The sequence below is a fragment of the Chamaea fasciata genome, unplaced genomic scaffold (assembly GCF_029207755.1).
Source record: "Chamaea fasciata isolate MVZ Bird 193981 ecotype frontalis unplaced genomic scaffold, bChaFas1.0.hap1 SCAF_5, whole genome shotgun sequence".
NCBI lineage: Eukaryota > Metazoa > Chordata > Aves > Passeriformes > Sylviidae > Chamaea > Chamaea fasciata.
The window spans coordinates 64,724,582-64,741,089 of record NW_027094090.1 but is presented as its reverse complement, the minus strand read 5'-3'; the positions used below and the strand labels follow the sequence as shown (position 1 = coordinate 64,741,089).

Here is a 16,508-nt window from a genome sequence, read left to right as displayed (position 1 = left end):
TTATTAGGTCTTAATTATATCCTTGCTATGCAAAATTCTTAAATTTGCCACTAAAGACAGACAGAAACAAAAATGTCACACATTTGCAGTTCAGATATTTGCAGCTAGGAATATACTCACACACTCATTTACTAATGGATACACTTCTCCTCTAATTTTTTTCCCCCTCCAGACATTTGCAAAAGCTTTTTTCATATTCCCATCACACCTTTAGCAAGCAGTAAGCCGTTCTATGTTTTATTGCTCTTATCTCATCTCTGAAAGCTTTTATTGACTACATGTTGGTTTTGTCTCCCCACCTCTTCCATTTCCCATCTAGCCTTTTTTTTGGTTTGTTTTTGTTTGTTTTTTTTGTTTGATTGGTTTGTTTTTGGGTTTTTTTGTTGGGGTTTTTTTTCTCCTTCTGTTGCTGTTTCAAGCCTTGATGTCCAAGAAGTCCCTTGTGGAGCTATTTTGGTTATTCCTCAATGCAGCAGCTTAGAAATCCTGGAAGAGCTAACAACAGGAACAATAAGGAAAAGCAAAAGCAGAGTTGGCTCCAGAATGCATTTGGATTAAGGGATGGGGAGTTCAGTAAGTACCTGGATGTAGTAACTACCTGGTAACTACCTGGATGAAGAATTAATATCAAAACCTATTTTGCCTTGGTGCTGGACTCTCATTTAAGAGCATTTAAGAGCTGTAGGTGTTTTAGGGATGAGCTCTGAAGCTGCTTCTCTGTATGTTTGTTGCTTCAAAGAGAGGGATGAGCCACTTCTCTTTTTACATAGCAAGTGTCTGCAGGACTAGGGCCATTGTCCCTGCTGAACCAACAAGCAGTGCCTGGCAAGTGCATTCAGAGATGAGTTTCTCTTTTTGCCCTCACACCCACCCTGCAGCAGCACCCACAGCAATCCTTTAGCCAAGGCTACACTGGGTGACCCAGCCAGTTTGCTCTACTTTGCCTAAAACTAGACACAGAGGTATCCCTTTCTTGGTGTGGGTTGGCTGGTGGCCCTCACACTGCAGGTCTGCAGATTTGATGGAGACAAGGCTCTGGGGCTCTCCTCTCCCCTTGTACACTACCCGTGTGCATGGGATAACCCTCTCCCTAGCTGTATGAGCAGAACCCTGCCTAGCTGCCTCAGAGGTCATGGATGCACCAGAGGTTTGGCCATTTTGCTGAGCAGGTTTGCAGCCAAGACAGGTGTTGGGGGGCTCTGGCACCAACAAGGGCAGGAGGAGCCCCAGTGCGCAGGCAAACAAGAGCAACTACCTGTTGTGCTTCAATGCCAGCTGCTGTTGGAGCTGCTGGAGTGAGAGACTTTATGAATCTCTGAGACACGAAACCACTAATAGCTCAGTTTGGATCCTACTACTTTGAAAGGAGTCCTGAATTTCCCAAAGCAACCAACTCTCATCAGAGGTTGGAGGCTGCCACTTTGCCCATTTTCACTTTGTTTGGGAACTCTGAGTTGTCCAGAAATGCCCAAATACCTCAAGGAACCTCAGTTTTGAATGACTGGGCTTGTGGCTGCTTTTGGAAACAAACCGCAGTGGCTTCCCAAGATATTTTGGTGGCTGATGGCCACCTTAGTTTTGTAGTAACCACAAGGGTTTTGTGCAGAAGCATTTCTGTAACTTCTGAAGTGGGAGGTGTGGGGTTGTCTGCCCTTCCAGAATCTCTTGCTCTCTGAGTTTTGACTTTTCTTGTTACCAGTCCTTTGGACATCAAAGTAGCTGGTTCACTGAGGACCTTGCTCTGAAGAAAGGGCCTGGTGTTGTTCTCCACCATCGATTGTTTTTTGTAAGGAAGAGAAAAACTCTTTGCCCAGCTCAAACAAAACTAGCAGAAGAAATGCAGAGTTTCTAGGTTACGCTGTTTTTGAGAGATGAGACAAAAAGAGAAAACTGCTTAGAAGACTCTTGAAACACCTAGCAGCAAGAGGACCAATGGTCAAGTATTGCACACCCCAGAAGATTGAATCCTCTTTCACATGCCTTGGAAACACCTTGTCCCTTCTCACAGGGCTCCTCCTGTTTGCACCCCACCAAGCCCATGGGTGAACTGATGCCTGTTTGGCGGAAGCATAGAGGGGAAGATTCACCTCCAAGCATTAAGCTGTAATGCTCCCTCTGTCTTATCTGCCCTGGCTCTCTGGAGCATTCCCATTCTTTTTCTTTCCATGCTCCACTGGAGTCTAATCCTGCATGCAGAAAATTTCTCATGCATTTTGCTCTTATTCCTTCAGGGCATCTATTTTCTCTTTCATTCTGTCTGGCTGTTCAACAGCCTGAACTCAGTTACTGTAATCCCTCCATCTTCAGTGATGTTCTCAGCTCCACATAATAAATATTAACAGCTTACACGTATCTTGGGGTTCTTATGCAAGGCCTCCAAATAGCTTTATGGTTCATACGCACATGGGGCTCACTTTATTCGCCAGCAAAATACAGCCACCGATGAGACAGCAGTTGTTTAGCAACCTACAGTGACAACATAAAATCGTTAAGACGGGAAATGAAGATAAATATCTTATCCATTTGAAACTCCAGGAGGGGATTTGAGTTGGCAGAATATAAGTACTCATACTGAATTTTTGCCAGAATGCTTCGAAGAGCATTCCTATGCTTACAGAAAGAGCTGTAGGATTTAAAAACCTAACCTGTCCCTGGCGGTTTATTTACAACTCATATTAATGGCATGGATGTTTTAGGGTGCCAGTGATGCTCTTCACTGGAGAAAGGCTAGTCACTTGAGTAATGAACTGTACAGGATTACTCTAAAGCCATTCCTCAGACATTCTGAGGAAGGAAAAATCAGATTACTTCGTATAAACAACTATCTATTATCTATCAAGTTAAATTATTTTTATATCTTATAGGCAGATTTGCTCTACTGCTATGGCTATCTCCACCCTGAGAAGACAACAGGCAAGTTGTGGCATTTTTTCTGTCGTGCCACAAACTCTTGGATCTTCTAACACTAAAAGCCTTAATGTGGTGGGGGGAAAAAAAAAAAGAAGAGGGGAGACGAACACATTCCTTCCTTTTCCAAGCATGGTGGCTGAGGGAGGAGGGACTCTGGTTGAGGATGCTGCACTACCCTTATGTGATCCAGGGACCATTGGTGGCATCAATTGGCACTCGTTCACCATATGCCTCTTTCCTATTGGAAAGTTCAGGTGTGACAAAAGCAAAAAAGTGAATGGGAAAAAACCAGCCTGTCTTAGCTTCAGCAGATGCCTTGGCTGCTGAAGGAATCCCAAGCCCTGTGTGACTTACCCACAGGCCACCTACTGGAGCTGAGCAGTAACTGCTGGCCATGACCCTTCCTAGCTACTTTCTGCGATTTAAAGATTTTGTTATAAATTGGTGTGTTGTTCAGCTAATGGAGAGCTTAAAATAAAGAGGTCCCTGGTGATCCTTTAGCCACAGAGATGCTGAGAACCTCAGTTTTAGGCGGCATCCAAAGGTCTGTTTCACTGGCCTGAGCACCTCCAATGACTTTCAGCCAGTGACACGCAAAGCATTCCCACTACTCCTGTTCTAGGGATAGAACTTCTCATTTCTACCCTTGTCTTGCAGAGGGATAGCTCTTGGAAAATAATACTAGCAGCCTTTAAGACAAATTTATCCTGCATATTCAGATCTCAATTTGTCAGCTTCTCTCCAGCAGTCCTGTGAAGCATAGCTGCACTGTTTTTCTCTGTCTAGGTCTTTCCATTTCTAGTGGTTTTCAATTTCACTACAATGCAAAAAGGCCCCTGCTCATTTCTAGAGATTGCTCTGGTTCTGTCCTCTTCCAGCCACTCCTTCATTTTAAAGGGGCAGGGGAGAGGAGGTTTTTCCACTGTTGTTACAACCTGCTTTCCCCCCTTGCTCCCTGAGGACAATATTAAATACTGATACTGGCTCATGAGCCTCCTGCCCCTTGTACACAATGTTCAGTCTGTTCCTTTGACCTGGACTCCTATGCCATGGCTTACAGAGCATGCACAGAAAACCTTCTTTCCTCCTCTTTTTCCCAGTGGCTGTACGGGCACAGCTTAGTGTGATTTATCCGCTCCTATCCACTTTATTTTTTTGTACTGCCTAAACTGGTAATGATGCCTAAGGATCAGTTTGTTTTGCATGATCTACTTTAAAAAAGTGTGTTGGCAATTCTTAAACTTTTATCTGGAGCATCCACTTGCTGGAATATTTCCCATTGGAACAATTATTGGTATAAGTTCACAAATACCAGAGATAAATGGGATGGGGGAATAAGCAAGAAAAATTCATTTATACAGCTATTGAGATCTGTGCCAGGTTAGGGAACATAGAATTGGACAAAACCTTTTCAACACCATTTCAGTCCATACCAGGATCACACTATACTGTAAAATAGCCACATAACAATGTGGAGGGTAGGACCTCTGGGTCAAATGACATTTTGGAGCAGCCCTGGACAGCAAGGCCAGGCTGAGCTCAGATATCTGAATTCTCTGCTCCTTGAAGGGCAGAGGCAAGGGCTGAGGACAGGATTGAGGGACTGCCACTCCCTGCCATGTTCAGCCTTGGGGACAAGGCACCAAACCTTCCGCAACTCCGCTGCCTTTGCCTCCACGCCACTGAACGTCACCTCCCTGGCAGGGCTGGAAGGGTCCCAACAGGAGGAGCCTGTGTTGGCACGTTCAGCATACCCAGCCTCCCTGGGAACTACAAGGAGTACAAGCTTCTGCAGGCAGTTCGGCAGCACACGATCCTGCAGGGCAAAGCCGTGCCAGCAGGACCTGGAGGAGGCACAGGCAGAGAGCTACCCACCCCCCCACCACACAAGGGATCCCTGTTCTGCCTTCCGAGGAAACGGGCATTTCTCACCACTCTGATCCTGCCCACATATTCCTCAGTGAACCCAGGTCTTGCCTCTGGGGACTCAGTGCTACTTAATTTATCCAATGGGATAAAGCCTCCTCTCCTACTTTTCAGGCTGGCATGCCACATGTGCCTCAAACCTGCACAGCACACATCAGGGCTTGGCTACTCACTGGCCTTAATTACACCATCCCGTGCTACATCATCCTAATGCCCTCTTCCCTTTCTTCCTAAAGTGTCAAGCCTGGACGCAAATATAAACGCAGGAAAGAACCCCTTCTCCTCTGATCCCTTTTAGCTCTCTCCTGGCTTTGCCTGGTGTCTCATCGCAACGCCCCAAAGGTACCAGGCGCTGCGGGTCATCCCCGAGGCCTCCCGTGTTTGCTGGGGAAAGGCTCGCAGGGAGCGAGGCAGGCTGAGGAGACGGCTGGAGCCGGAAGGGAAGAACCTCGCTTGCCGCCTGCCGTCAGAAATCTGCACTGAAGAGGGGGATTGCCGTGCTGCCGACGCCTCGGCCAACAAATCCAGGCCTGGGCTCACGCCGGTGTGCAGCTACCAGGACCCCTGCTCTTGTCACGGCACACCTCCCTACTCTGACACGAGAATGCCCATCTGCATCTTCAAGGGCACCACGGCAGAGCTGTGACTTCCAGCTGTGTACTACCAGGTGCCTGTACAGGGACTTCATTAGAAACTCCACCAGCCCTCTACACCTTTCCAGATGGCCTACATTACGGGAAAAAACGTGCATTTTTACCTACAAAAAACAGTGACCTGTATTTATGGCTTAACTCTAAACCATAATTCAGTGCCAAAGCTCAGCAACTAAGTAACAAAGAGCTTATGCTTTTAAATCACGGACAAGGCTTCAGGCTACTTTTTCAGCAGAAGCTCTCCTCCTGCAAGGTGTAAGCCTGTGTTCAGGAGGAATAGAAGGTTTCACCAGGAGGAGCTGTCACACCCACACACGACATTATACGGAAGAGAGCAAGCCACACGGATGCCAATGACTGTAGCTATAAGTTATTTATTCTGCAAAATAGAGGTATCTTCTATGGAGTTGAACACTGGAATCACAGCATTATGAACTGAGTTGTGGAAACATTATGACAGCACACGCACACACACACACAGAGGCACACACATGTACACCTACACACACGCACACACACAGCCTTCGTATGAGCCTGACTCCTGCATGATCCACAAGGAGCCCTCTCTGCACTTTTATTTGCAAAAACCTGCAGCGACGGCCGCATTCAAGACCCCTGCCCCTATTCAGAGGGCTTCCCAGGGCTGGGCAGGATTGGGAGCATGGCACAGGCAATGTATGTAGTGCACAAGATCCCCTGCTCAGTTTGCAGCACATCCTGGAGAGTAGTTAGCTCCGGGCAGAATGCAGTCCCCAGTGGAACACACTCTTGCCTCAGTCTTTGCTCACACAGATGAGCACGAGGTGTCTGCAAAAGGCAGAGACACGTTAGGACACAGTCAGTGCTCCCTGCTCGCCATGGTCCATGTTCCAAAGCCGGTAAAACTCTGCAAAATCCACATAGGGCTCCACACGCCCATCCTCATCTGGCTGGAGCGAGTGGGTGGGTCGGGAGCGGAAGAGACCTCCATCTGAACTCGAGCTGCTGCTCTGTGTGTGAGTATTGGTCGACTGCAGCGTCACAGTTGGGCTTTGGCTAAGGAGGGGAAAAAAAGAGAATATAAACATCTTTATTCTACTGCACCTGATGCACTGGACAAGAAAAGCACCAGAACAAGCACCAATTTCTACACAGATCAAGCCATCCTAGCAGACAGGTAAAAAGTTGCAGTCACTTGCTCTATGAGAGCACTGAAAGTGTTGAGAACTGATTGGAATTGACAGATACCAAAGGTATCTGATTCACATTAAGTGGAAGGCCTTAAGTACAACCAGGCATCTGAAGAACAGAGAGGAAGCAGAAAAAAACAGGCATGCACACTGCTGGCCCCCCCATACCCAGAACAGTATGAGCTTTACGGGAAGAGTCTGGCAGCGAAGAAAGCTATTCTTGCATGACCTGTGCTGCAGCCAAAGCAGCTTTAGTGCGTCAGCCTCATTGTTTCTGGAGCTACGGAGCACAGTACCCACAGTGCTTCTTCACTGTGCACTGTGTACACACCAAGCTGTGCCAAGGGCCCAGCCTAAACCATAGCCACTAACTAGTATGACCCTGCAGAGTGGATCCAAAGAGGACCCAGTTCTAACCTTTATCCACTCTTTTCTTCCCTGAGCTGTGCCTGTAAGCAAATCAACTTCAGCTCAGCCTCTCCAAGAGCCTTACAGGTGACCTGCATAATCCCTTTTCCTTGCTGAAATGAAGGGCACCCACACTCTCTCTGTGCACAGCACCCAACACACTTGGCACACAAGATCCAAAGAGAAGGCCTGCTCACTGCCAGAATGCCCTCCATGAACAGCAGCAGATGCTGCTCTCAAGGCATGTCGCCAGAGCTGGCTTCAGAGCTGTTGCTTCACTCATTCCCACTCCTCACACAACCACTTTCCAGCTAACACATTATGCTGGCTGTCAATACTGTAGCGGGGGGGGGGGGGAGCACACTCCAAATAAGGGACTGACTGATAGGTAACTAACAGCTGTCTCTGCTTTTCAACCACTTCATACAGCGTGAGGTGCAGGGAAAACTGTGTGTAGAAAGAGAGCAGTACTTTACTTAGTGAGGGTGGGGGTGGCTTCATCCAGAGTTGAGCTGCTGTGGGCACCATTGACCATCTGGCCTTGAGAAGGCATAACAAGAGACAGCATGACACTTGTCTTGCTTGTGCTTTGGGAGCTGGAATACGGCACAGAGACTGGGTAGACACGGCCTCCTGAGAAGGGAGAAAACAGAATTTATAAAATGTAGTTCAGACATGAGCAACTGGGGGTGCAGCACAGCAGCAAAAAAAACCCAAGAATTTGTATCAAAGTGCCCTTGATGCTGTCTTGTATCCTGTCAAATTGCCACAGATTCCACATCTCAAAAGCCTGTTTAATTATCTGTTTAATAAGAAAATTCCTTGTACACCAACTACCTTCTGTCCCAATGTGAGGTGAGTGCTGGATCAATCACAAGATCTTATCTTCCTCACCCCATTTTGTTTCATTCTCTCCCCAACACACCTTGCGTTGGTGTCAGCGTGGGCTGGCTCATCTCACCGAGGGGGTACCCAAAATTCCTCACAAGCAGTGTCATGTCTTCGTGACGGGGACAGAACTTGGACCGCTCCCCACCACTGGCAAAAGTGTCACAGTGAATGCGCTTAACCCGGTCCACCACTGCTTGTGCCACAGCATCCAGTGACATCTGCTTGGCAAACTCTGTGGCTATCATGGCTGCAATTTCCTGAGCAGAGAAGGGGAAAAAAATCACCAGAGGAAAGATTTTTAGGAGATTTTGGAGGAAATCTTTTCCTGCCATCTGATCTAGGAGTTTTTATGGCAACTCATCTGACTGTGATGCTTACCTGCTGATAATGTGCCTTTGTGCCCTGAGTCACCCCACTCCCTTTAATGGGCTACGCCTAAGGGACAGGCAGCTGCCTAGAAGAACTGGCTTGGCAAAGCAGCTCCCATATTATTAGACTGGAATGGGGTGGCACAGGCATTCAGCCTGGCCGCCACTGACAGCACAGATGAGGAGGACAGCCTGTATGAGAGCAGGTGACATGGCTGGAGTGAGTCAATAGCCACAAGAATGTCTCCCTTGTCAGCAGGCTCACCTGGTTGGCCTGCCCAGGCCCATGAGCTGCCTCCAGCGCTTTGTAGAGCCCTTCTGACATGAGCACCAAGAAACCCGTCACCCCATCCAGCGAGTGCCCTCCATGGATTTCAGGCTCTGCTATGATGGGCTTAGATTTAGCAGCACTGGAAAGAGACAGTAATTTAGCATTTTATGGTGACATAGTAGGTGAGAATGGAGTGATCATGAAGAAAGGGAGGGCTTGAAACCCCAAGTTTCAAAAGTTCAGAAAAAATTCAAGAGTTGAATTTTTCTGACCTGAGCAGTTCAATATCAGTATAGCCGTATTTGACTTTGTAATCTCCAATGCGCCGAGTACTTTCCTGCCCACGAATAGTTCCCACTTGTTTTATTTTCCCTGCGTCCAAGCCTGCCAGATAGAAAACCAAAAATGCTTCATTAACTTTGTGAAATTTGCAGGACTTCCTCTGAGAAAGGAAATATCCACAGTTACATAGAACTGTAAGACAAAACGAGACACTGAAGAATGATCAGGAGCTAAACAGGGAGAAAAGGAATAGCTGTGTTCCAAGGGATACCTTTACATTAGTTCCAAGCTGGGAAGGAGAGAGAAGGAGGGAGACACACACAGCCCAACAGGCATACTCTGAATGCAACAGTTGGCCCTGAGAGAAGTCCACATCCTGGTCCAAAGCCATCAGCAGCAGCTGGCCTGGCTGCACACGCACTTGCTGAAAAGGCAGGGGAACATCTGCACCCGTCAGCTCTGGACTGTGTGATGGGACGAGAAGGCAGGAATGACAAAAACATATGTGAAGGATTCTGCTTGTTCTTCCACCTATAACGGAACCCTGTTCCTAAGCTCCATATGGCAATTTCACTAATACATGAGACTGCAGAGAGGCTGTGGAGTCTCCCTCACTGGAGATATTCAAGAACCTGTACAACGTGCTTGGGGATGACTCTCCTTGAGCAGGAGCTTGGACCAGATGACCCACTGTGGTCCCTTCCAACTTTACCCATACTATGATTCTAAAAAAAGGACAAGAGGCACTGAATTTGCTCAAGTTCTCAAATAGATGTGGTCTACTCCTAAAATAAGAACAGTGATCAAACAAGTATTTATTTAAATAAACTTATGGTGATATAGCTCTGGCAGGGCCTAGGAAGTAACCCCATCTTGAAGAAGGTTCTAACAGGGACCATCTGAGTGCTGCTACTATTTGAGGCAGGACTTAGAGCAGATGATCCACTTACCTGGTCTGTTCTGGCAACCCCCCTTTCCTCATTATATCTAGAGTTATCAGCCAGAAAACATTGAGGTTTTATCTAGGGATTATGGTCCTCAGTACAAGGTGAAGGAAGGGGTCCAGCTGAAATTCTTTCTTTGAGGCAAACCAAGCCTTGTTGCACAGATGGCTCCACACCTACCCCAGCAGTAAGACCCAAATCCTCCATCTGCTGCAGACCACAGCTGACTCATCAACATGGCCTGGCTCATTTGCCAGCTCCTGGCAGGGAGGTACATGCCACTGACAGACACAAACACAGGGAAGCTCACAAGGATGCCGAGAGAAGTCATGTCTAAATGACAGCAACACTCCCAGGGTACTGAACAAACTGTGATGTGCTGGTTGAAGAACCACAAAAGCACAAGACCTCTCCCATCCTTCCCCCAAGACGGAGGGCATAGACATCATCATGACAAATACTATCCCCACTATTTCTTACAACACTGCTTCAACCTAGCCCAAAACAACCTCCCTTGGGCCTCCAAAACAGCCTGTGCACACTATCTTGTTCCACAGGATCTTCCTTCTGCTGGGACGGTAGGGAGGAGCACCAGTGCTGTGCCAAGTTAAGGTTGGTACATCTAACAGATCCCTGTTCTCCTATGGACTACAGCTAAATTCTGCATTTTTAGTAGTAAAAACACACTCAAAAAGTCTCTTTCCCTGGATTCTTGTATTCAGTGTCCTGTTTCACAGCACATATCCCTAGTGCAGGAGTAGGAGTAAAAGTGGGAATGAAAGAGAAATAGAGTAAAACAAGACCTAGTAGTAGAAATCACCACATCGACAGCCTCACCCATTAAGAATATATCTGCCAGGTGAATCTATTGAAGAATACCACCTTAGATCTACCTATATAAAATACAGGACCAAAGCATCTCAATAAGAAGAATTTGGTACTGGCAATCACACAAGTGGTCTGAGTTAGCTCTAGCCCAAGAAAGCAAACATGTCAAGCACTGTAAAGGAAAAGGAAAACTACCGAAAGCAAAATGTCAGCATTATGAGTTCAGTAGTTACTGATGTGAGAGAAGTAAATGCCAGTGCTTGGCCTGGCTCTGTCTAAAGTGAAGCTGCTTTTTTTCAGCAACAGCTTGTACAAAGGCAAATTAAAATGTACAATCCTGAAGGTGAGGCATCACATAGAACTTAATGCAGAATAACTGAGGTTTGCCTCCACAGGAGCCGTCATACATTGTCTGCTTCATTTCTACCCTCTGGCTCTGTGCTTCCACTCCTGCCTTCCTATCGACTACAGCAACAGCTGGAGGGCAAATCAATGCCACTCTGGCAGCTGGACACAAAACTAACACTCAAAACTTGAAACAAAAGCACAGTTTTCTGCTGGGTCAGTGAGATGAGCTTACTCACCCTGCAGCCCCAGGATGGCTAGGAAGGCACAAATAGAAGGCACAGAACTTGTCATCTGAAAACATAGTAAGCTTCTTTTGGTGGTTATTTATTCTTTCTGTGGCTTGAGTATTTCCTGGTGCCCCAAATAAACAGTCATGTGGTGTTCTCAGCTAAGAACATGAAACCCAAATACTCACCTAGCTGAGAGAAGCGAAAAAGTTCATCTTCATTCTCTGTTGTATGGTCCACGTTGAGCTGGGTCACCTGCAGCCCATCCACTGTGGACTTGCATAGCAGCGCCCGATTGGTACCTGCAGTGGGAGCAGTGAGATGAGGCACCAGATAGCTCTGCCGTTAACAGGGAGAACATATCCAATGGGAAAAGGAACAGAAATGGGAATAAGGACAAAAAGGAAGAGAAAGGTTCATGTAGTGTCTCAGCATGATCTCCAAAAAGCAGCCTTGCTAGCAGCATAGTAAGCCTGCTAGGCAGCTCTCCATCCAGACCTGAGTCAGTACCTCCCAAGAAAGCCCTCTACTGAGTGAACCTGCACTACCCCTCTCAACCCTTTCCCTCTGTAGTTTGGCTGTGTGCACCACATCAGCCAACATGTGCAGGGATCAACAGCCAGGCTGATTTCAAGTGCTTGTGTAAATAGCAAGCATATCACTGCTTGGCCACAGACCAAAGACACTGTCCCCCACACTCAAATTTATTTCACTTCTTGGAACCTCTGCCATCCTTAGGAATGCTGAGACTGAGCCACTGACAAAAACCAACTCACCCACATTGGCGATGTAGAGCTTGTTGTTGAGAACGACAGCCACAATAGCCATGGCTCCTCCAGAGATCTCCTGCTCTACAGCCTTCAATCTCTCCACAATCTTCTGGTACTGAGGAGGGAGCTGGTGGTGAGGGACACCCTGGAAGCCAAAACGAGAGGGAAGCTTAAACACACAGTCCACAACACAGAAATCACAGCTGGAATAAAAATTCTGTAGGGAGAGGACTCATCAGGACATGTCTTAGCCTTGTTTCATGCCTGTACAAGACATAAAATTTTCTGTGCAATCCTAGAAAATGACACAGCTTTCATGTGATTCTGGAGAGGACAGTCCAGTACACTTGAAGAACAGAGTCCATATTTGCTCAGGTGCCATGCAAATTTGAGCCCTCTCCTCTCATCTGCAAGGCTTTGTCCTAGAAGAGCCACATGGACAAGCTGAACTACTCTCTGTGATACACTCAGTTCCTTACTCAGATAACCAATGTCAGGTCTAAGCAGTGCCAGTATGAACAGTGGGAACTCTGGGACATGGACCAAGGCACTTGCTTCACTTCATGCAAGCTTCCAGAAGAGAACCACAGAGAAGTAACTTTCACTTACAGCCTCCCTTGGATCAAACTAATATGCCCAAACCTCATCCAGCAAGCTGGAAGGTGGCTCCTCCAGAAAACTCTGCTCTTAAGGTTACATTACCTCTGGTAGCTGAGACTGCAGGCTGGCCTTCTCTGCCAAAGCATCATCAATGGACTCCAGGAAACTTCTTTCCACCACATCAAAAGCCTAAAAAAGTCCATAAAGAAAAACTAAGCACTTATCCAATGCCTACAGACTTAGGGGCTACTCATCCTCACCTAAGACCAGCTCATAATCACTGTACATACAGACTTTCTAAGGACCACTACAGCACACTGAAACACCATTGTTTTAGCACAACTAGTGAATAGCTTGTAAAAACAATCTGAAACAACTCAAAACAGAAGACTACACCATAAAAATTACATTCACAGCATTGTCAGAGACCTATCTGATCTTGTGTGTTGATCCTGTCACTCAAGAAAGCGCACTCACAAATCCATCTCCCCACACATTAACTTCTCCCCTTCACTCACTGTCATCTCCTTCAAAGACTGACTTGTTCCTACACGTCCAGGGAAGACTTGCTGCAGCTTCCTGGAAGAGCTCTCAGCATTGTGCCGACAGAGCCAGGGGACAGATGGAATGAGGTAGGAGTGAAACACTACAGATGCTCAGGATGAGTGCAACTGCAACCACCAGATGTTTCCAACCCCCACAGAAACCAGATGCTGCTCCCCTGATGGCAAAGAGGAGGTGGGTAGTGCAAGAAGCAGGAGCTGCTCCCACTCAAAGCTTCTCTACCTGCAGCAGAACTCGACGCACGTCAGCATCGCTGTGATCTGCATGGAGCTGGCCCAGCAGCAGTTCTGCAGAGAGCCTCTGACCCACGAAGTTGGTGACTCGGTTGCCATCATAACCATTGAAGACACCATAGAGGTAGCAGTTGTTCTCACTCCTGCCAAGAGGGCATAAGCAAAGAGGTCACAGATTTCTCTGTAACACACACATACAAGTGGCAAGTTCCCCTAGACACTCCTTGCCTACTCAGGCCTCGCCCTCTTCTTCCACATCCTGTGTGACAAACTAAACACCTCTTTTATCTGCCCTTGTGCCAGCAGGATTAGGTGTCCCAGGTGCAACCCACTTACCTGAATTTTAACCAGTTATCTTCCAAGGGGTGACCCTCTGTCCCCTTGCCATCTGCACTGTAGGAACGGTTTGGAGCTGAGCCCACTCCAGAGAGATGACAGGATGGTAAGTCATCTGTCCAACTGGGCTGCTGTTCCTGGCAGACCAGAAGAGGAAAGTGACCACGTAAACCCCAAGCACCGTCAAGTGAGAATCATGGTCCAGTACAAGTTACCAGTCCACCCCCACCCTCTTCTCAACCCTTCTCCCTTTGCTAACCAGTTGCACAGCCAATAACTCCACATTTTCCTGCTGCAGAACAGCAACACTTACCACGTCCCTTCCCTCTGAAGCTGAGCTCTGGCTGCACTTCGGCTCTTGTTAACAAGAAACCAGATGCAAAATCTGCATGCAAGTCTTGCACTCCGCACAGCACTATCTTAGCTATTTCTATGGTGAATCAGATCCTCACGCACCCCTGGCACGGGAGTACAGGGAAAGCTCTGGATTCTCCTAGGACTACTCAACCAGGACAAGGGACTGGGGCCTGCTGCTCCAGCCAGCACCTAGAGAGACATCCCTGGGGACGCCATCTCCCGCTCGGCCTGCAGATGCCAGCTGCCCCCTCACACAGAGGGGCACCCTGAAGCCGGCAGCACTGGCACGGCCCCCCCAGCCACCTGTTGCCCACCGTGGGCTGTAGAGCGGCCGGTCAGCCCAGCGTGCGGACCGCTGATCACACAGGGCCCCCCGCAGTCCGGGACCCCCTACCCTGAGGCGGCACAGGGGACGGAAGAAGAGTCACCCCCCCCCCCCCCCCGCCCACGGCGGGGGGACCTCCCCCTTCCCACACGGCAGCGCGGGGGGCGGGTGAGGAGGAGGCCCGGGGACTCCCTCGCACCCACCTGGGGGGTGCATATGCACGGAGGGGGGGAAGATGCCACTCACATTCTGCAGCAGACTCCTCCTCTGCGCCGCCATCTTGGAGCGGGAGCGGCCACCTCCCACCCGCCCTCCACCGCCACAGCCCGGGCCCGCTCAGCCCCGCCCCCGCGTGAGGCGGCGCCGGGCAGGGCCCGGGGGAAGGCCCACGGAACTGGAGCGCTTGGAAATTTACCTGTGGTTACAGCTTCCTTCTGGTCTAGGCGGAGCGCAGGCATCTCCATTTCTTACCCATGGCCTTCCAGTGTGTGAGAAAGAAGGACCTGTTGGCCGCCAGTGCCAGAGTGTGTGTGTGTGTGGAGGAGGAGGAAAGAGGGGCAGGGTTGTGAGGATCATATATAATCCTGGGATCATCAGGGTTGGGAGAGACGTTTGAGATCGTCCAGTCCAACTGTCCACCCAGCACTGCCACTGTAAGCCCTAAGCCACATCACCCAGCGCCAGATCCAGATGCTCAAACACCCCCAGGGATGGTGACTCCATCACGTCCGTGGGCAGCCTATTCCAATGCCTGACCACCATAACAGTGGAGGGAAAAATTTCTAATATCTAGTCTGAATCTCCCCTGTCTCAGCTTAAGGCTATTTCCTCTAGTTCTCTCACTGCGGGTACAGCAGAAAAGACCGGCCCTGATCTTCCTACGACCTCTTTTCATGTGTTGTAGAGAGCAACGAGGTCTCTCCTTAGCCTCCTCTTTAGACTAAAAAAACCCAGCTCCCTCTGCTGTTCCACATAGGACGTGTTTTCTAGATCTTTCACAAGCGTTATTGCCCTTCGCTGGACCTGCTCCAGCATCTCAATGTCCTTTTTAAAGTGAGGGGCCAAAACTGAAGACAGCCCTTGAGGTACAATTGGTACCACGAATCCTAGATCCTGTGAAATGGGGTCACCCTGAGTGCCAGAGAGCCCTGAGGTAGCCTGTTGTTGAAATGGTTTTCTTAGTAATGCATCATGTTCTAAGCAACCTCTAGGGAAGATTCAGCCCAGTTACCAGGTCTCAGCTGCACCCTGTTCCATCAGTACCACATCCATGGCATCCATGTGTCTCAGCTTGCAGTCTGTGTCCTGCCCTCTTCCTTTCTCTTTTGCAGGCCGTAACAAGGATGTAGTTGGACCATGTCCTCAGGGACACAGTAGGAAGGTGCCTAGGACAGATGACAAGTGGTTCTCAATCCTCACCACAGTTTGGAGCAGTTCTTGGTAGTCTCAAGTCAGGCACAACAGTAAAATCTCTTGAGCAATACAGACAAAATCAGAGATCACTGATTTTGCTCTTATTTAAGATCCTTTCTTGGCAGACATAGACTGCTTCCACTGAATCAGCTCTGCTGGGGGAGGAGGGAAGACACAAGATTCAATCTCATTGCTTTCTCAAAATTATAAGTCAGCAGAAGAGCCCTCCAGGAGTGTGAATGGCATATCTTAATGTGAGTGATGGCCAGCAGTCAGGCTGTGGCGGCAAGGGCTTGAGGAAGAGCCTTGTGTGTTTCCCTGTGTGTATTGTAGCTGCAGGGGCTCCAACATGAGAGAAAGGCAGTTTCAGTCATGGGTAGCAGTGCAGTTGGGGTGAGGGTGGAGTGCTAAATAGTCTTGGCTTCCAGCAGTGGCTTGATACACTTATAATGACATCTTTGTGGCAGATGTGTTTGATTCAGATGCACTTCAGTAATAATTGCCAGTTAATTAACCTTATTCTTTGGAATGATGGCTTTTGCTGCAGGGGTTTCTGCCAGAAGATTCCAGCTTCCTTTCCTGTAAATCCTTTGCCTCCTGTTTTGTTACATTTCTTTCTTCAAAATATACAAAGATTACAGATCCTTCCCGATTATGTAAGGCTTGCAAATAGACAGACACTCGC

The 16,508-nt window shown here is 48.3% G+C and overlaps 1 protein-coding gene across 2 annotated transcripts; it reads right to left on the bottom strand.

Moving 5' to 3' along the window:
- Positions 1-5,843: 5,843 nt before the first annotated feature.
- TAB1 (TGF-beta activated kinase 1 (MAP3K7) binding protein 1) lies at positions 5,844-14,737 on the bottom strand. 2 transcript variants are annotated; one of them, XM_066184148.1, is made up of 11 exons: positions 14,657-14,737; positions 13,729-13,865; positions 13,382-13,535; positions 12,698-12,784; positions 12,002-12,140; positions 11,414-11,527; positions 8,869-8,980; positions 8,591-8,735; positions 7,992-8,214; positions 7,543-7,699; positions 5,844-6,524 (listed from the first exon to the last, which is right to left on the bottom strand). In XM_066184148.1, exons 1-11 carry the CDS (start codon positions 14,687-14,689, stop codon positions 6,317-6,319), a joined length of 1,509 nt encoding a protein of 502 aa, XP_066040245.1. In that variant the 5' UTR covers positions 14,690-14,737; the 3' UTR covers positions 5,844-6,316. The 2 variants fall into 2 exon arrangements, with proteins under 2 accessions (XP_066040245.1, XP_066040246.1); XM_066184149.1 differs by having other exon boundaries at positions 6,441-6,524; positions 7,538-7,699; positions 14,657-14,715.
- Positions 14,738-16,508: the final 1,771 nt, after the last annotated feature.